Source organism: Cannabis sativa, chromosome 2 (genome assembly GCF_029168945.1).
Source record: "Cannabis sativa cultivar Pink pepper isolate KNU-18-1 chromosome 2, ASM2916894v1, whole genome shotgun sequence".
NCBI lineage: Eukaryota > Viridiplantae > Streptophyta > Magnoliopsida > Rosales > Cannabaceae > Cannabis > Cannabis sativa.
The window spans coordinates 6168260-6188023 of NC_083602.1; the positions used below are offsets into that span (position 1 = coordinate 6168260).

Consider the following 19764-nt stretch of genomic DNA (forward strand, 5'->3'; position numbering starts at 1 on the left):
AACCGTGACACCTGGACAGTGACATGGCACTTAACAGCAGGTACCTACAGAACTTCTAAAAGTGTGACAGAAGGTATTTTTACCGCCAAAATTTTAACTTAAGTATTAAACTGCAACTAGAAGATAAACTTGAGTATTTATGCCGCAAATTACTCTATTAATAATGATATAATAATTATCATATATTTTTAGCATTTTTCATAATTTCAGAGCACCATATATGAATTATATTGAAATTAAAAATTATAGAGTAATTTGAGGTATAGATATTTAAGTTTAACTCCCGGTTGTAAATAAATATTTAAATTTAATTTTTAGCGGTAATAATACTTAAGTTATAATTTTAGAATTTTGTACTCATAAGTAAATTGCTACGTGATAATCTCTCATTAGTTTACACCATTAAATTTTTATTTTTTTTTAAAAAAATAAATTTAAATATACCAATAATACCTATAAAGTTACAAAAATATAACTTAAAAATTTAAACTTAAATATTTATTTACATTAAAAATTAAACTTAAATATTCATGTATTAAATTACTCAAAATTATAATTATTTTGTATTTTACATGTCTTTTTTGAGAAAAATTTGAGTAAATTGAAGTCAAGGGACGTTTTCGTAATTGAAGACTTATTGAAAAAAGGGGAGTTCTATTTTCACTCCATAATCTTATAAATACATCCCATTATTAAAAAAAATATAAACTTAAATAATTTAATATAATTTAATTTTATTTGATAGGTATATTTTTTAAGAATATGAATTGGAAGAAAATTCTGTTAAAAAAAAAAATTGGAAGAAAAAAATTTATATTATTAAAGATATTAATTTTAAATAAAATAAAAATTATTAAAAAGATGTCTTTAAAAATTCTTGGGCCGTAAATAAAATTTAGCCTGAAAAAGTTGGCTCGATTCAAAATTTTGAAATCCAGTCCCCAACGGTCTACTACTACTTTTATTTTAACCTCAATCACATCTCGACCGTCCATTTGAACACTTTGGATCTCAGTCCTCAGATCAGCATCATCATCTTCATCATCATCACCACCATCTTTCATCTTTCTTTCCCAAAATTCAAATTCTTTTCTTTCTTTCCCCCCAAACCAGTCACAGAGAAAAACTCTCTTTCTTAGCCCTAATTTCACTCGATCCGACCTCCATTTCTCAACTCAAACCTTTCTTCTCACATAAACGATGCCCTTCATATCAGACGCTGCGAGTGCCATCAAGAGCCGGTTCGGATTCCATGACCACGCGCCGGAGACACTTCCTTCGGTCCGGAGCACTCCTGATATCTTCAAATCTGCATCCAAAGAAAATTTCTCTCAAACTTCGGCCGTACGGAGCATACGTGACTGGGATGACGATGACACTTGTAGTGTCGGTGGTGGCGCTATGCCGGCGTCTTCATCGACCCAGTACTTCGAGATTTCCGAGGATCCATCGTTCTGGAAGGATCACAATGTGCAGGTAGTTAAATAACTTGTGGTTATGGTTTTAAGTGCTCTAATGGATAAATGTGTATCTAAATGTTCCGTTTTGAGATTTTTGGATGTTTTTTATGGTTTCATTTCTGCATTGGCTACGCTTTGATGATAATTATTTTACTAATTGTGAATGTTTATAATGAACAGTTTTTATTTCAACTAGACATGTTGGGATTTTTGGATTTTTTTATGGTTTCAATTCTGCATCGGTTAAGCTTTGAAGATAATTGACTTTAGTAATTGTGAATGTTTATAAAGAACAATTTTTTTTATTTCAACTATGCATGTTGGGTCAAGCTTGTTTTCGGGTTTTGTTTGGTCATGAGCGCTGTATATGTATTTTTTTTTTTTTGTGCAGGTTATAATTAGGATTCGGCCTCTTAGTAGTGCTGAATTATCATTGCAAGGTTATGGAAAGTGTGTTCGTCAAGAGAGCGCTCAGACTATTACTTGGACAGGGCATCCTGAGTCGCGTTTTACCTTTGATGTTGTTGCAGATGAGAGTGTTACCCAGGTACTGTTTTTAATTGGCATATTGTTTTAAATGGGTTTGTATTTTTTTGTTTTATTTGGCTCTGTGATTTTCATTTGGGGTTGCATAACAGGAAAAACTATTTAAAGTAGCTGGGTTGCCCATGGTTGAAAATTGCATGGGAGGCTACAACAGCTGTATGTTTGCTTATGGCCAAGTGAGTGATATACTATTTTTTATGTCTTCTACTTAGATTATTAAAGAACATAATAAGATACTATTGTAGTAGAATCATTGATTTGGTGATACCTTATTTTGTAACTTTAGACTGGAAGTGGAAAGACTCACACAATGCTTGGAGACATTGAGGGAGGCACTCGAAGACACAGTGTTAACTGTGGGATGACACCTAGAGTCTTTGAATATTTGTTTTCAAGAATTCAAAAGGTTTGTGGCTTTTAACTTTACAAACCCATACTAAAATTTGATTATCTGGTGACTTTAGAGAAACTTGTTACACAATCTTTCTTATGCATAGGAATAAACTTCAGCATCTTTTTTGTGTTCAGTTGTGGTGATTTCTACAAAGAAACTAACTATTCTTCCTTTTGAATCTATGAATGGAATCTTATGCCACTATAATTTTCCAACAGGTTTTAAAAGGTGTTGATCATTTTTATAGAAGCTCACTATGTTGAAAAACAAATTATGTGTCTTCCTTAAATTTTCTTTTATATATACATCAAGCCCGAAACTTGTGCGAAAGTTTGATGGAATCTCTTTTGGTGAACAGGAAAAAGAAGCCCGCAGAGATGAAAAAATAAAGTTCAATTGTAAATGCTCATTTCTGGAGATATACAATGAACAAATTCTTGATCTTTTGGACCCATCATCTAGCAATTTGCAGGTACATTTGTGACACACGTATTTCTCTTGGCTCTGTTATTTTCTGCTAAAATCATTTCTTGTTAATTTACTTTATAGTTTTGTACAAATATTGTGGATGTGTAACAGATACGAGAGGACGTGAAGAAAGGGATTCATGTTGAAAATCTCAAGGAGATAGAAGTTACAAGTGCTCGAGATGTTATCCAACAGCTTATTCAAGTATAAGATAAATTATGTCCTTAGATTCAAGTTTTCATCTTTTCAGCTTTCTAAGTGTTTATAATTGATTTTCTTTTTGGCTTTATTTTAGTATTGACTATTGTGTATATTGGCCACAATCTTACATTAATTTTGCTTTCTAGGGTGCAGCAAATAGAAAGGTAGCGGCCACTAATATGAATCGTGCCAGTAGTCGTTCACATAGTGTGTTTACGTGCATAATTGAAAGTAAGGTGAGTTAGACAGTACAGTGGTTTGGTTGCTTCTGCTCGATATTTTAGTTGCTTTGTTTTTGTTTTGTTGATTTATCATCCTTGTCTTTTTGGTCAAGTTTGCTAAACATATCTTTTTCTTTTTTAGTGGGAGTCTCAAGGTGTAACTCATCATCGATTTGCCCGCCTTAATCTTGTCGATTTAGCAGGATCTGAAAGGTATAGTGATGTATAGTGTTATTTTTTCAATTTATTTAAGGCAAGCGGACAAATCTTCTTGTACTCATCTGGTTGGAAGATTTTGAGAGATGATAATACTCACATTAGTGTTTTATTTCCTTATTACACTTTCCTCCTAAATACAGCTCCCCAAAAATAAATTGATTTTTTTTTTCTTCTGATTTGTTGACCTGTTGATCACAGACAGAAGAGTTCTGGTGCTGAAGGTGAACGTCTTAGGGAAGCTACTAATATCAACAAATCCCTGTCAACATTGGGGTATGACTTCTCATTTTATTTTTTAAAATTTTATGATTCGGCAATGAAAACTTTCAATTGATTTTTAAATCTCTATTTGCAGACTTGTTATTATGAACTTGGTAAACATGTCACATGGGAAATCACTCCATGTTCCGTATCGGGACTCAAAGCTTACATTTCTGCTTCAGGTTGGTGGTGATGACATTATTAGCACATTTTTAGAAAAATAGAATAAATAAAAATCAAGTCTGCCAAATCGGTTTCAGGGATTTCTGGGATATAGTGAAAGATTAAGAGCTTTTAAAGAGCTTCTGATCAATCTGATTTCCTCTGCAGGATTCACTGGGGGGGAATGCAAAAACTACTATAATTGCAAATATTAGTCCATCTAGTTGGTGAGTGGATTAACTATCATGTTTAGTTTTTATGTATTAATACTTATTTCTTTTGTATTAAGCAATTTTTAATCATCTTTGTCTGTAATTTGGATTAATTGCTTTCTGAATACGTGTATTCACTGAATGAATGCATGAGACATTGGTTCTTAACCATACTGGTTTATGTACTTTTGAATATTTGTATTCCCTTAATGCACTTGACATTAATGCTTTTAGCTAATTGTATTCAGAGTATGAATGAGACATTGGTTCTTGACCTTTGGGTCATTTACTTGATTAAAACTAAAATTTGGCTTTCGATCACATTTCTAGTTTATTTAACATTTTGTTTTGGGATCCTTTCAGCTGCTCACTGGAGACTCTAAGCACTTTGAAGTTTGCTCAGCGTGCAAAATTTATAAAAAACAATGTATGTATTATAGTTTGCAAAGACGGATTATCTAAGTTTGAACTTTCAGTACGGCTGAATTGTTTTAGGACATATTTTGTCATTGACTATTACTGAGAATAATCAATATTGCTAGTTATGTGAAATAGCCTAGCTTATCAGCTACTCTTGATTCCTTATGCAGGCAATTATAAATGAAGATGCTTCTGGGGATGTGATTGCCATGAGGATACAAATTCAACAACTGAAGGTTTTTATTTTATTTTATATAATTTTAATATGATTTTTTTTCCTTTATTTTAAAATTCTCATTGTCTCTTATATTTCATATACATGCAAACATATTCTTTGAAACATCTTTTACCAAAGTATGGGCATTGAAAATTACTAGGTTAATAATTGCTACTGTATACCACGTAATGTTGAAAGATGAATTATTAGGTTAACCATTGCGACTCTAAACTGCATAATGTTAAAAAAGATGAATTCAGCATTTGTATTTTGTACTAATCATCAAAACATATTTGAGTTAATTTTTGTTTTATTTTCAGCTCACACTGAACATGAAATCTTACCACATTTGACACTTCATATATATGCGCACCTTTATCTTTTTTAAAAAGCCATTTTAGTTTAAAGATAAGACAAAAAGGGGATTGCACTACTATTACTAACCTTGTGATGCAATGTAAAAAGACAACAGAAAAGTGATCAATTTGTCAGGAATCATGCTTTATTATAGAGTTTACCAACTGGCTGTTTTGCATTTCTATTAACTATACTTATATACCCTGCATTTTTTTATATTTTAAAGTCTTTGTATGTCACATACAATGATGTTATGTTTGCTTACACTTCTATTTGTTTACAGAAAGAAGTATCCCGGCTACAAGGATTAGCTTGTGGAGGCATTGAAGGTCAAGATAATAATACATTGGCAGTGAGTTTTCCAGGGTCCCCTGGATGTTTTAAGTGGGAAGGACTCAATGGGTCATTTAGTCCACTTAATTCTGGCAGAAGGATGTCTCAGGTACACTAATTTTCCTTGAGCTTGAAAAAATGTATAGTTTGGTATTTCTAGTTTGTAACTGAGTTTGCTCTATTTTCAGAAAAAAGACTATGATGTTGCCCTTGTTGGGGCTTTCAGGAGGGAAAAAGATAAAGACATTGCATTGCAGGCATTAACTGCTGAAAATCAGGCAGTTATGCAACTGGTATGTGTCAAAAATTGACTTTCTTATGTTAATAGTAATAGTTCGGTTGCTGCTCGCATTTTGGTTGTTATCATCCTTACATCAATTTCTAATTGTATAAATATATTTCTTATAGCATTGGAAAACTATTTTTAGTAAAATTTTATTCTCTCCATGCTAGGATCTCATCCACTTAAATTTCATTTGAAATAGTGATTAATCGATTTATCTTTTCGCATGGTTCATTAGGCAAAGCAAAGGGAGGATGAGATACAAGGCCTGAAAATGAGGTTACGGTTTCGTGAAGCTGGAATAAAAAGGCTGGAGGCTGTTGCCTCTGGAAAGATTTCAGCTGAGACACATTTGCTGAAAGAAAAGGAGGAATGTTTAAAAGAAATTGAGGTCCTTCGGACACAGGTTAACCGTAATCAAGAAGTGACAAGATTTGCAATGGAAAATCTGAGACTAAAAGAAGAAATTAGAAGGTAAGGGATTTTGATCCAGATTAAATCCTCTTTAGAAACAATATACAACTTGTTTAATCTTGATCTTTTGCATGAGTGCACAACCTTTAAATCTTCCAATGACTTGAAATTAAATTGGGAAAGGTTTTGCTGTAGAAAGTTGGACACACAGGTTGTTAATTCCTTTTAGCTGGTCACAGTCTCACCATCATAAATGGAAGTAGTTTTGTCCACAAAGTAAGAGGTTCTTAGGCTGGACATATATTCTGAAATCAAATGAAAAGATAAACAAAACTTATATTTAGGCATCAATTTAATTGAACTCTTTCAATTTCTTTTCAAATTTAAGTAAAAGCTCCAAACAATTGATATTTATGTTGCTTACTTGCAAAACATCATCAGATTAAAGTCATTCTATGAGGAAGGCGAACGGGAAATGATGAATGAACAAATCATGGCATTACAAAACAAGGTATACATTTTTCATTTTTTCTTACTTGTCCTTACTCTGCAGCCTTACAAGAGTAATTGCTAATTCAGTTGATTTTGGGTAAAATGCAGTTGCTAGAAGCTCTAGACTGGAAGCTGATGAATGAATCAGAATCCTCAATGGTTTGGACTTTTTCCAATGACTTTTTAATGATATTGTTATAACATTATTCTATAACTTTTTTGTTCTTCAACTCACTTATTTTGCATGTTAATTTTATTTTTTAGAAAACAAATTCAAATGTGATGATAGAAGAACTTCATGGGGATGATAATCTGGTTTCCAATAAGGTGTGACTCGAAAACAATTATCTAAGCTGTTTTTTCTTTTTTGGTCTTTTGCTGAGAATCTGAGTTGTTTAACTTATTGTCATGTATATGTGAATACTTTCCATTACCTATGCACTATGTCATATGCCATTATATGTTTTACAATGGTATATATGATCAAATTAGTCCATTGCTAGTATTCTGTCTCCGGGAGGGAGTGCTAATTTTTCCCATTACAATTTTTGTTTTAAGAGAAACATGGGCATTTTGGTCATAGAAAATTTCTAGTAAAAGCAAGAACTTTGCACTAGTGATTGTTTGAGTATGCAATTTGCATTGGTGAAATTTTGAGCAGTGTCTATGCTGCCATTCTGTTTTTTTTTTCTTTTTTGTTTTTTATGGCTTTATGTGAATATGTTTACTCTGATAAATTTAATTTAGGGTATTCATTAATTTAAAATTCTGCAACAGGAACCAGGATTGCCTTGGCAATCCTCAATTAGCGAGGAGAATGAATTTCTTCGAATGCAGGTAAAGTACATAAAATAACTTCCTTCTTAATGAAATTGTTTTTCCTCAACTTTGGTTAGGTTTTTTATATTGCATTCTATATTTTGCAGGCCATTCAAAACCAAGCTGAAATGGACTCACTTACAAAGAAGATGCAACTCTTCCTTGAAGAGAAAGAAGAGTTGGAAAAGTAGGTTTTTTATTTTTCAATTTTTTTGTAGATTAATTATTCACATTATTAACATTTCAACGTTGGCTAGGATTTTACTTTTGATTTAAACAGCAGTTTTTTAATTTTCCCTTGTTATTTCCAGGATTGTTAAAGATCTGGCGACAAAACTTGAAGAGGAAAGATCTGCAAAAGCTTTTAAAGAAGAAATGCCGCAACTTGAGCTTAACCCTTTGTCAAGTGATATGCCTCTTATTAATTTCAGTGATCAAATGGAGCTGAAAACAATGGTTGATGCTATTGCTGCGGCTAGTCAAAAAGAAGCAGAAGCACATGAGACAGCAATTGTTATGTCGAAAGAGAATGAGGAGCTACGGATGAAGCTCAAGGTTTTGCTTGAAGATAATAACAAACTTATTGAACTCTACGAAAAGGCTGCAGCAGAAAGCAATAACAAAATTACTGCTGATCCTCAGAGTGCTCAAGAGGGTATTGAAATGCACAACAATGATGGTATTGAACTCAGCAAAGAGAGGGAGGTTGAGATGAACAAAGTAGTTGAGAACTTAGAACATCAGCTTATGGAAATGCATGAAGAAAATGATAAACTTTTGGGTCTGTACGAGAGAGCCATGCAGGAGAGGGATGAGCTCAAAAGAAAGCTTTCTTCTTGTGGAGAGCAGAGTGTCAACACCAAGAGAGAATTTGATTGTGCAGAGAAGGTTGTTGAAGTTGATGGAGAAGGAATTAACCAAATTCAACATCTTAAACTGAACACACATGATGCCATTGTGGATGATGTGGTTATGTGCTCCAAAGAGACTGATGACTTATTAAATGTACATGATATTGCTGGTTCAGCTGGTCCACAAGATTCAGGAAATGGCCTCGATATGGAAATACCTTCCACTTCTGAAATGGAATTGTGTAGTACCAAAGAGGCTGGTACTCAACAAGATTCAGGAAATAGCATTGATATGGAATTATCCTCCACCTCTGAAACAGAGTTGTTAGATTGCAATACAGCTAAGGTTTTAGAAGATCAGAGATTGGTTAGAATGAAGCTGGAAAGTGCTGACAAGCAACTTTTAGATTCCACCCAATCTATGTCTCTTTTTAATTCACTTGAGAAATTAGTCATTGAAGTAGGCAAACTCTCAATGGAAATTGAAGTCATGGAAGATGCCATTCAGGCCAAGCGAAAAACCTCTGACACCCTCAAAGATGACTCCGTCGAAATGCAAGAAGGAAAGACTCTAATTCAGAAAAAGTTAACAGCTCTCAAGTACTCTTTGTCAAACTTTTCTTCATCAGTGGCTTACTTTGAGCAGCGAGAAGCTCGGGCGACATTAAGGGTAAAAGCTTCAACAGTTTATCTAGACCAAAAGAAAAAGGAGTTAGCCCGTCTAAGTGCAAAGAAAGACGAAATTCAAGCTTCTTTGAGTAGGACTAAACAATCTGAAGTTGAATTGAGTAACAAACATGCATGTTTGAAATCGAAACTGGAGGAAGAAAATCGGAAACATGAGAATGAAAAGGTCCTTTTTGCTATAGATAACATTGAGAAAGTAGACCCCTCACAGAAAAGCTGGTTGGGAGGCAAAGCAACTGAGTTACTGAAGACAGAAGAAGAAAAAACCAAGCTACAAACCGAGGTGAAGCTTTCTCGAGATAGACTTGGTGTCATAAGAAAGGAACTTGAGGATTTGAACATTAAGTCTGTGAAAGTGAATGAGGCAATGCATACTGTTGAATTGGAGTTTGAGAAAGCTTCTAGGTCCGCTGAAGACATGGAGATTGCCCTTCAAGGTATAATGCAGGAGAAGAAGACGCTGTTGGAAATGAGAGAGAATGGAAAGGCAGAAATCGAAAGTATGATTCTCGATTACCAGCAGCATCTTTTTATAGCAGATTTGAAGGAAGCAGAGATGAAAATCTTGGAGGAAGAATTGTTGGTAGAGTCTAAAAGAGTACAAGAGTTACAAAAAGCAAGGGCTATGGCTACCGAAAAGATATCTCAGTTACTGGACACAGGTTCTCATTCAGGTTTCATATCTGAAAAGATGGAAGAAGAGCTACAAAGTGTTAGAAAATCTATTGTGGAAGCCAAGCTATTGCTTGGAGTTGAAGAAAGCAGCAGTTAGTTCCTTGGTATATTGTGATTCATTCCACTAACTGTATTTCCACAGTTTAGCATTCTTTCACTTGTAATTAACAATCGGTTGCTCCTTTTTATTTTGGATGAGCCAACAATGCTAGTTGTGCTCATAACTGTACTAATTTTTAATTCTGTTGTTAACTGATTGAATGGCTTGTATCATTGTAGATTATGATCTGTTCAAAGTATCAGCACTTGGTGGAAATATTACCAATCTTGTACGGCTTATAATGGCAATATATATCTTAGTGTGACTTTTGCCATATTAAGTGAAGTATCTTCCATTTCAAATAAAAGAAAAAGTGTAGTAACTACGTGTTTGGTGTAAAAATTTCACTTGGTAAATTTTAGTTGAGGGGGGTTGAGATTAAAACTTAAAAGAATTTCAAACACAAACACCTTAGTTTTACATTCTTATTTAAGGATTTAAATCCCAATAACAAACACCTTATAAAAAAATTATATATTTTTTAGGACTTATACGTACTTTTTTTTTTCTCCTATTATTCTAAAAAATACATATAAATAAAATATATTTTAAATATTTGACAAAAAAATGGATAAAAATTTAAATATAAATAATCGATAATGACTTCTCACATGTTTGCTTGTCACATTTGTGTGTTATGTGCACATATTACTACTCATAAATAATTACATTATTTGTTTTCTTAAAAAAAATAAATCACATGCTTAAAATTAATATAAAAAATAAATTAATAATGTATAAAAAATCGAAAAATAAATATCAAGAATACATTTAATTTAGTTTATTTATTTTTTAATAAATAAAGTGTTTTTACATATTTATGGATGGCATAGTTTTTTTTATTGACATACCTATAATATTTAATATGTAGTAAGTAAATATTTATGTAGTTTAAAAAAAAAGTAAATATTTATGACAAATTTTCATTGATTTACAGTTCACCTTCAAGATAAGCAATTTCTCTGTCCTTCGTACAGAAGAAAGACTAGAAAGAAAAAAAAAAGTAGGTTCCTCGTATTTCCTAAATCAATCTTGTAGTGGCAGATGATGTGGAACACAACTACAAATTTACAAAATTGGAAACAAAAACCAAAAATAAGGTAAAAAAAACAAAAAAGAAACATGAGAAAGAGAGGGTATAAAGGTAATTTCGTAGACGCGTAGCAGTAGACTAGTAGTACTATATAGTAGGGGTGTTCAATAAAATTTACAAACCGCCCAACCCGAATAAACCGCTCAAACCAAACCGAATAAACCGATAAAAAATACAACCCGAAATAATACAATAAAAATCCAAACCGCCCAATGAATATATTGGGTGGTTTACAAATTATTCTAAACCGCCCAATTAACCCGAATAAACCGAATTAAACCGATTTATATATTTTTTTTTTATAAAAGTTATATATTATATCACATAAATTACATTTATTAGTTAAACTATTTTGTATTTAAAGTTTAAACATTTTAGTGTTTAACTTAAACTTAGACTTTATAGTTAATAGTTTTTATTGTATTTGGATATTGAAGTTAAAGTTTAAAATCTCTACCATATTTTATTACTTTTTTTATTCAATTATTTTATGTTTACTCAATTATATTTATCTTATATTAAGGTTTTTAAAATTAATTTAAACTATAGTATTTTTTAACTTGAAATATAAATAATATATTTTTATTTTTTAAAAAATCTAATTATTTGAATAGTAGAAACTAACAATAATAATTATAAAAAAAAAGTGAAGAACGGTTTGGACGGGTTAACCCGACCAAACCGACGAAATCATTGGGCGGGTTGAACTTTCTCTAATTTTTGATTGGGCGGGTTATGGTTAAATATTTGCAACCCGATATTTATATTGGGTTGATAAAAATATGCTATAACCCGACTAAACCGACCGACGTACACCCCTACTATATAGTATACTATTTTCATTTCTCATCTGAGGTGACTCGTGTCTTCGCTAGACAATTTTGTTCTTTTTCTCTCTCATTTTCTATTTTCAGGTTTGGTTGGCTTTGGTCTTTAGACCCCAATTTTGTTCTTTTTCTCTCTCATTTTCTATTTTCATTTTTATTTTTTCCATCTAAATTTATTTGTGTTTCTATAATGCACACTCTAAAATAAATTATAATTATTGGGAAATTTGATTTTCTATACTTAAAAAATCAAAAAAAATTTTCCCTAAACCAAAAATTTAAAACCTAAAAAAACTATTCTTTTTTTTCAAAACCCCAAAAATACCCCCCTCACAATATTCTCTCTCTCTCTGCATCATCTCTCTCTCCCTCTATCTCACCCCAACCGCCCACCCTCACCCGAACTACCCTCACCCACCCACGTCAACCCCAACGCCGATCACCACCCTCACCCCCGTCGACCACGACCCCAACCCCTCCGACCCCAACCCCAACCCGAAAGAGCAACCCCAGTCCGACCCTCTGAAACTTTTTTTTTTTTTTCCTGCGATTTGAGAGAGGGAAGAAGACAGAGGTCCGATGGTCGGACCTTGGGGGTCCGATGGGTCCGACCATCGGACCCATCGGACCCCAAGGTCCGACCGTCTTTTAAATTTTTTTTTTTTCTGCGATTTTGGAGAGAGAGGAAGAAAGAGGTCCGATGGTCGGACCTTCGGGTCCGATGGGTCCGACCATCGGACCCATCGGACCGGAAGGTCCGACCGCTTTTAATTTTTTTTTTTTTCCCCGCGATTCGAGAGAGAGGGAAGAGAGAGGTCCGATGGTCGGACCTTGGGGTCCGATGGATCCGATTGGTCGGACCCCATCGGACCCCATGGTCCGACCATCGGACCTGGGGTGTGGGATTCTTGGGACCGGCTAGATAGAGAGAGAAAGAGAGATAGTTTTAGTTTGGGGGTATTTTTGGGGTTTTGAAAAAAAAAATATAGTTTTTTTAGGGTTTAAATTATTAGTTTAGAAATCAAATTTTTTGATTTTCTAAGTATAGAAAATCAAATTTCCCTAATTATTTAACATATCGTATAAAATTTTAAATATTTGTAATAATTTATAATATACAAGTAGTGTTCAAAGTGTTAATTTTATATGTTTATAAAATAGAAGAGTCATTCGTATAACAAATTAAATTTGTCTGAAATCTTAAAATTTATTAAATATTTCAATTTTTTTTTTTTTTTTTGAAATGCTGAAATAAATAAGAATGGGCATTTTAGGCATTTTAGGGGTTTATTATAGAATTTTTCGATATTATATATTATTAATTATTAATTAATATTTAATAACTGCTCTGCTTTGTTCCGACTCCCATTTCTTTCATATTTGATTCTTTATTGTATAATATTGTTTTCTAGAAGAAAAAAAAGTAGGAGTGAAAATCTGAGATTTGGCTTCGTTCGTGAATTTGGGTATTAGATTTGGATTATTCATTGGAGGGTTGAAGAGATTCGATAGAGTAATTGTGAAAATGAACATGATGGATCCCGAGTTCATTAGACTCGCTCAGGAGCAGATGAGTCGCATGTCACCTGCCGAGTTAGCCAAGATCCAACAACAGGTTTAATCTAACCCTTTTAATTTCCATTTTTTTAATCCTTTTATTTTATTAAGGTTTAAATGTTTGACAGTGATATAATTAGTTATGTCTTTCTCCAATTTTGCTTGTTTTTTTTTGTTATTCTTGGTTTTTCCGAATTTCAATTTTTAATTGCTTTGGACAAATTCACTGTTTTTTTAAACAAAAAAATATTGTTAGTTAAAGTAAGAAAATTTATGAAATTCTGAGAAGTGGGTATGTTTGTAGTAGAATAGAATTTTGGTTTGTTCATGGTGTTTTTCCAAATGAGGTCATGAAAAAATTCTATTTGTTACTTAGATATTATGCTCATTGTACTGCGTGAGGTTAAAACATTCTTATAAGTTCAGTTTTGGTGATAATTGGGGTTTTGGTTTTATTAGAATTCAGTGATGATTTCCTAACTGGGCATGGTTGTTATGGTAATTATGCCTAAATGGCGCTGCAGATGATGTCTAATCCGGAGTTACTGAAGATGGCCTCTGAAGGAATGAAGAACTTGAGGCCTGAAGACCTGAAGAATGCAGCAGAACAGTTGAAGCATACCCGTCCGGAGGAAATGGCTGAGATTGGAGAGAAGATGGCTAACTCAACGCCTGAAGAGATAGCAGCTATGCGTACGCGTCTTGATGCCCAGGTCGCTTATGAATTGAATGGAGCTCAAATGCTGAAGAAACAGGTTTATTTCCCTCATATTTTACTTTTGATTGTTGAGCAATTTTTAATGTTAACTTTGACATTCTTAATATTTTATGGTTCAGTATTAAGTTGGTCGCCTGTAAGATGAAAGATAGTATGCCTAAGCTTACATTATATTCTCCATACATTTGTTATATTGACTTAGCATGAATTTGACGTTGTAATGCTGCCAAAATTAAATGAACTATTTTATTTGTTTGGTATACCAACTTTACTAATTACTATTAGCACCATAGAATTTTGGCAATTTTAGCTTTGGTTTTGGAAACAGAGAGCAGAAAGTACTTAAAAGTTAAAAGGGAAAAATATGCCATTATCTTAGTTTTAGAATTTATGCCTAAGACTTTTAGGTCAGAAACATATTGTGGGAAATCTAGTTGGCTAGTTGCTGCTTCAACTGAAACAACTACCTCCCATGAGCTTCAATCGTCTTACCGAGAGGAAAACTGTGACCCGAATCTGATAAGTAGTATAGTTTCTTACTTAAAAAGATATATTATAAGTGTGACTCAGAGGACAAGCAGTACTACAGTTTTTGTTTCTTATAGTGATACTCTTATACTGTTTCTAATTTTCTGAACATGAAATGAGTAGTGGATTCGAGAGTTAGAATGAAATGAGGAAAGGTAAACTGACAATTTGATTATCAATTTTTGTTTCTGACCTGCGTACTTATTAAAGGGTCAGATGTTTCATTAATGTACATTTAACTATTTATGTTTATACCTTTTCGTGAGCCATATCACTTGATCTGTAATGTTCCTGCTAGTGTTCAATAAATGCGTTTAATCTTACAAAATCTTAACTATATCATTTGATCTGCAATTCCTGCCTCTAGTGGAAAAAATAATAGAACCAATTACTGTTAGAAATCTCTTACCTGTGATTCGACTTATTTTTATCATTCTTTGGTTGAAAAGGAGTGATCAGAACATTGGTGATCAGTCCTTCGAAATTATAGTGGAACATATATTTCATAAAGTGTTCATAGTTTCTTCAAGTCTTTCTTCATTGCTATAATTCACACTTGTTTGCATAAAATTTGGCAGGGAAATGAGCTTCATAGCCAGGGAAAGTACAACGATGCCTTGCAGAAGTACTGTCTTGTGAGTATATTTTCTGTCACTTTGACCTACTTGAAGAGAACTTTCTCTACTTTCATTGTGAACATTTGGTTTTTGAGTATGATTTGTATATTTTCATCTTTGAAATCTTAGGCTAAAAATAATTTAAAAGGTGTTCCATCATCAAAAGGCCGAACATTACAGTTGGCATGCTCACTAAACATGATGTCATGTTACTTGAAAACAAAGCAGTTTGATGAATGCATAAAAGAAGGCTCTGAGGTATTGAGTTGTTTCCATTTGCTGTATATTATACTATATATAAGTCAACTTTGATCAATAATAAAGAGGTAGAGGACTGTTTGTTCTCGCATATTGCTGTTGTATTTTCTCATTTTAATCTGCCTGTTATGTTTCTTATAACAAAGAAAAATGTTTCAGAAAATAATGTTTTTTATATTCAGATGGTATTTGCAAATATTAACAATTCATTCATGCTGATTAGGATTTTTTCTTTTCAACTTGCTGAAGAAATTTTTAGTTTCCCTCAACTTAAAAAATATTTTACATTGTTATAGGTGTTGGGATATGATGTGAAAAATGTGAAGGCACTTTACCGGAGAGGTCAAGCATATAAAGAACTAGGTCAACTACAGGTGAGTCTCTTTTAAATGTCTTCTTAGGGATGTTTATGAAATTTCCATGCTCACCTTTGGTGATACTGATGGACAATTCTTGTTCTTAGGATGCTGTCTCTGATCTTATCAAGGCGCATGAAGTTTCTCCTGATGATGAAACAATTGCAGAGGTCTTAAGGTGTAATTCTTGTGAATGATTTTCTCAGACTTTGCAATTGCAGATCAACATTAATTGTATAGATAAATATATTTTTATATAACTTGTGTTATTATTTTCACAGGGATGCGGAGGAAAGATTAGTAAAGGAGGGTGGTGCACGTGCACCAAGAGGCTTAGTAATTGAAGAGATAAATGAAGATGAGACTGCAGCTTCTTATGACATTAAACCATCAACAACACAGTGCTCAGTCACACAATCACGAGAAATCAGCGACTCAGATAAAACAGAGAGAGTGTCTTCTAGTGGTGGCATGTCAACCAATTCTGAGCATTTGCAGGGTTTAAAAAACAATCCTGAAGCTATTAGGTTGGTATCTTCATATAGGATGTTAGATGTAGTTTGTATAGTTAAAATTTGAGCCTTAGACTTTGTAGAGTTTTTAGTTTTGGAGCATTAATATACAGAAATATAACCTTCTATTTAAAACAACAGATAGATCAACATGCATGTTAAATATGAAGTAAGAACACAGTTTGCTTGTGGCTTGCTTCTACTCTAAATGAGTTGTTTTAATTTTATTGCTTAGTCAGGCACTCTAATTTTGCTTACTGTTTCCTTGTGTAAAAGGTCATCTAGTTTTGTTTGATCATGTTACATACTCACGCACATCTCTCTCTCTCTCTCTCTCTCTCTATAAATATATATATATATTATATAATAATAATATGTAAACGACCACTTGCATGACAACTTATTGCTTAAGCTAAGCCAGCACTGCACATTTTTTCTGATATGCTATTGAAATGCTATGTACAGTTATCACTGTTCATTTGTTGCAATGTTTTCCGGTCTATTTTTCTCACTCACAGATTTGTAACCCAAGTAATTTACTTTTCTGCATGTATGTCTTCATTAATAGAACATTCCAGAAATTCGTTGCAAATGCTGATCCGGAAACCCTTGCCGCTTTGAATGCCGGTAACTCTGGAGAGGTAAATGCTGATATGATAAAGTCTGCATCAAACATGATTGGGAAAATGTCACCTGAGGAACTTCAGAAAATGTTTGAAATGGCTTCCTCATTTCAGGGGGATAGCCCAAGTTTTATGGGAGGCCTTGGCACTAATGACAGTTTCAAACCTGGGTCAATTCCTCCAAATCTGACACCTGACATGCTGAAAACAGCATCTGATATGATGAATAAAATGCCACCAGAGGAACTTCAGAAGATGTTTGAAATGGCAACACAATTGAGGGGAAATAACTCATTTCCAATGCCTACTGCTGTAAATGCAGCTGGAACAAGTTCAGATAGTGGTTTAAGTGCCGGAGCCAGTTCTGTTATTGATGACGCTAATGTTCGAGGGGAAAGTAGTTCGTATTCCAATTCAAGAAGTTTTCCTCCTCCGTCAAGCTTCCCCGCTCCCACTGGTGATCTGCAAGAGCAGATGAGAAACCAAATGAAAGATCCAGCAATGCGGCAGGTTTGCCTTTTTATACTTTATAGTTTAAAATTAGAATTATCCCTTTCCCTTGGTCTAATTTATATGGGTTGTTTTCTGGAGTAAGATGTGTGCTTTAAATTATTAAGTGAAGATGGGTTGACAAAATTTGGATTAGGTACTTGAGCATTTGATAATGGGAAGGATAAGAGTTGTATGATTTCTCACACGTCCATTAAACATTCATTAATTTGCAGATGTTCACATCAATGATAAAGAATATGAGCCCAGAAATGATGGCAAACATGGGTGAACAATTTGGTTTCAAACTTTCCCCGGAAGATGCAGAGAAAGCACAACAAGCGATGTCATCTTTAACCCCAGAGAGCTTGGATAAAATGGTATATTCTTAGCTTCCAAGGCTTTGTTTTATCTAATTCATTCTTATTTTCAAAATAATAATAAATAATCTTGTAGCATATACCCTAAGTTTCTTTTTACTGCTAGTACCCCATGATACCAAAGTAGTTAATATTTTATTGAGATTGTGAGCTTTTTTCACTTAGACTTGGATGAATTCCTTACACCATGCTATCTGTGACTTCGCTAAAATATCTGCTACATGGAAGAGTATCACCCCTGAGCTTTTCAAACGAGAAGACACTAATAACTGATAAGCTTTACTTCATATTGGTGCCAGTGCCAATAGTGTATATTATCTTTGTGTGAATTCGATAGGTAATCTTGGTACTTCTATTTCTTGATACAGATGCGATGGGCAGAAAGGATGCAAAAGGGAGTGGAAGGTGTGAAGAAGACGAAGAATTGGCTTCTAGGTAGACCCGGTATGATTTTGGCTGTAGTCATACTTATCTTGGCAGTAATCCTCCACCGGCTGGGCTATATTGGGGGCTAGAATGGAACCCGAGCTTGTTAACTATCTGATCACCAACTAGTTCAACATGTAGATGAGTGAAATGGTCAGAATCAAGATTCCTTTCTGTCAATATCTAACCTTGTGTGGAGTTTAGATTGTTCTATTCAATTTGGAAGAAAGGAAAGGAGGGAATGGATTGGTGCCCAATATATTATTATTTTCAGGTACTAGTCTTGAATTTATTTCATTTTTTTTTTGTTGGGGTACTACTACTAGTTGGTTTGGCTTGATACTGTAATATAAGAAAGATTTTAGAGAGAGGTGAATTTGCCCAAAAGGAATATCACAATGGGGATAAGGAAGTTTATCCTGAGTAAGTTCTTTAGTATGTAATTTTAAATTGGCCCACTAAATGATATGTCAAGTTTTTGAAATTTTTGTTGGTTAACCGTTTAGTTTTTTGAGGTCATACTATAAAACAGATACTTTTTTTATACGTTTTTAAGGCTTTTGAAAAAATTATAAAACAGACATTGCTATTTATCTTGTGTGTAATATAAAGGATTATTAAACTTCAAGTATGCTTTTTTAATATACAAGTGAACATTTTAAACCAAAGAAATTCACCATTAGAATAAGAAATATGCAAAGTTAGTACTTGAAGTGAAGTTTTTTAATTTTGAAATGGATACTTGAAGTGGAGGTTGAAGAAGAGAGACCGTGAATGGTGAAATCTGAAGAGATAATAAGATCACGGTAGTAGAAAGAGGAAAGAGTAAAGAGGAAAAGATGATATTTTAATAATTGTTATTATAATTGCTACACATGTGTAAGAAAGTTTTTAGGGAAAATAGAAAATTGCAAAAACTCAGCTCAATCGATTCTGAGCCAGAGGAATTCATTTATAGAGGGATTGATACAATTGGAACCAATTACAGAGTGCCAAGTGGCATAACAGAAAGCAAAAAGAATATCCTAGAATAACAGAATTCGTACACACAATCATTAAGCAATCATTGACAGCTGCTGAGGAGAATATCTCCCAAGAGAGAGGAATAAAGTGTGCAGCAGTACACCATACAGAGATGCACCCTAGGGACTGCAATTGGTAATTGTCTTAACACCTCCCCTCAAACGATGGGGTGAGGGTCTCACTCCGAGTTTGTCAACAAGAAACCGAAACTGACTGTGTGACAGTCCCTTGGTGAGGCAATCTGCGATCTGGTCAGAGGATGGCACATATCTGATCTCCAATTCTTGCTTCAACACTTTATCTCAGACAAAATGAGCATCACTTTTGATGTGTTTAGTACGGGCATGGTAGACAAGATTGGTTGCTAGAGAGCTGGCTCTCAAGTTGTCACACCATGTGATTGGTTTATGAGGAGAGGTAAATTGTAACGCCTTGAGAAGTGTTTCAATCCAAGTTATCTCAGAGGCAACATGGGCCAGAGCTCTATATTCAGACTCTGTGCTAGAGCGTGACACAACAGCCTGTTTTTTCGACGACCATGACACAAGTGTATCTCCAAAATAGA

General features: G+C 33.6%; 2 protein-coding genes across 2 annotated transcripts; both read left to right on the plus strand.

Annotated features, from left to right (window-relative positions):
* Positions 1 to 827: 827 nt before the first annotated feature.
* LOC115719466 (kinesin-like protein KIN-12E) lies at positions 828 to 10008 on the plus strand. The gene is made up of 22 exons (XM_030648527.2): positions 828 to 1476; positions 1852 to 2007; positions 2099 to 2182; positions 2293 to 2412; positions 2759 to 2872; positions 2980 to 3072; positions 3216 to 3305; positions 3433 to 3503; positions 3708 to 3782; positions 3865 to 3952; positions 4101 to 4159; positions 4508 to 4571; positions 4735 to 4800; positions 5422 to 5580; positions 5660 to 5764; positions 5993 to 6228; positions 6610 to 6679; positions 6769 to 6819; positions 6925 to 6987; positions 7438 to 7497; positions 7587 to 7666; positions 7791 to 10008. Exons 1-22 carry the CDS (start codon positions 1201 to 1203, stop codon positions 9787 to 9789), a joined length of 4179 nt encoding a protein of 1392 aa, XP_030504387.2. The 5' UTR covers positions 828 to 1200; the 3' UTR covers positions 9790 to 10008.
* A 3029-nt stretch (positions 10009 to 13037) lies between these two features.
* Positions 13038 to 18660, plus strand: LOC115719333 (outer envelope protein 61). Its single transcript, XM_030648321.2, has 10 exons — positions 13038 to 13327; positions 13794 to 14024; positions 15094 to 15150; positions 15262 to 15390; positions 15687 to 15764; positions 15854 to 15924; positions 16028 to 16273; positions 16827 to 17391; positions 17607 to 17750; positions 18119 to 18660. Exons 1-10 carry the CDS (start codon positions 13238 to 13240, stop codon positions 18263 to 18265), a joined length of 1758 nt encoding a protein of 585 aa, XP_030504181.2. The 5' UTR covers positions 13038 to 13237; the 3' UTR covers positions 18266 to 18660.
* Positions 18661 to 19764: the final 1104 nt, after the last annotated feature.

Coding starts and splice junctions, on each gene's coding strand:
- LOC115719333 (XM_030648321.2), top strand. CDS start 13,238: ATGAACATGATGGATCCCGAGTTCATTAGACTCGCTCAGGAGCAGATG. Junction 15,391..15,686: donor GCATAAAAGAAGGCTCTGAG/GTATTGAGTTGT, acceptor ACATTGTTATAG/GTGTTGGGATATGATGTGAA. Junction 16,274..16,826: donor AACAATCCTGAAGCTATTAG/GTTGGTATCTTC, acceptor CTTCATTAATAG/AACATTCCAGAAATTCGTTG.
- LOC115719466 (XM_030648527.2), top strand. CDS start 1,201: ATGCCCTTCATATCAGACGCTGCGAGTGCCATCAAGAGCCGGTTCGGA. Junction 6,820..6,924: donor ATGAATCAGAATCCTCAATG/GTTTGGACTTTT, acceptor TTTATTTTTTAG/AAAACAAATTCAAATGTGAT. Junction 6,988..7,437: donor ATAATCTGGTTTCCAATAAG/GTGTGACTCGAA, acceptor ATTCTGCAACAG/GAACCAGGATTGCCTTGGCA.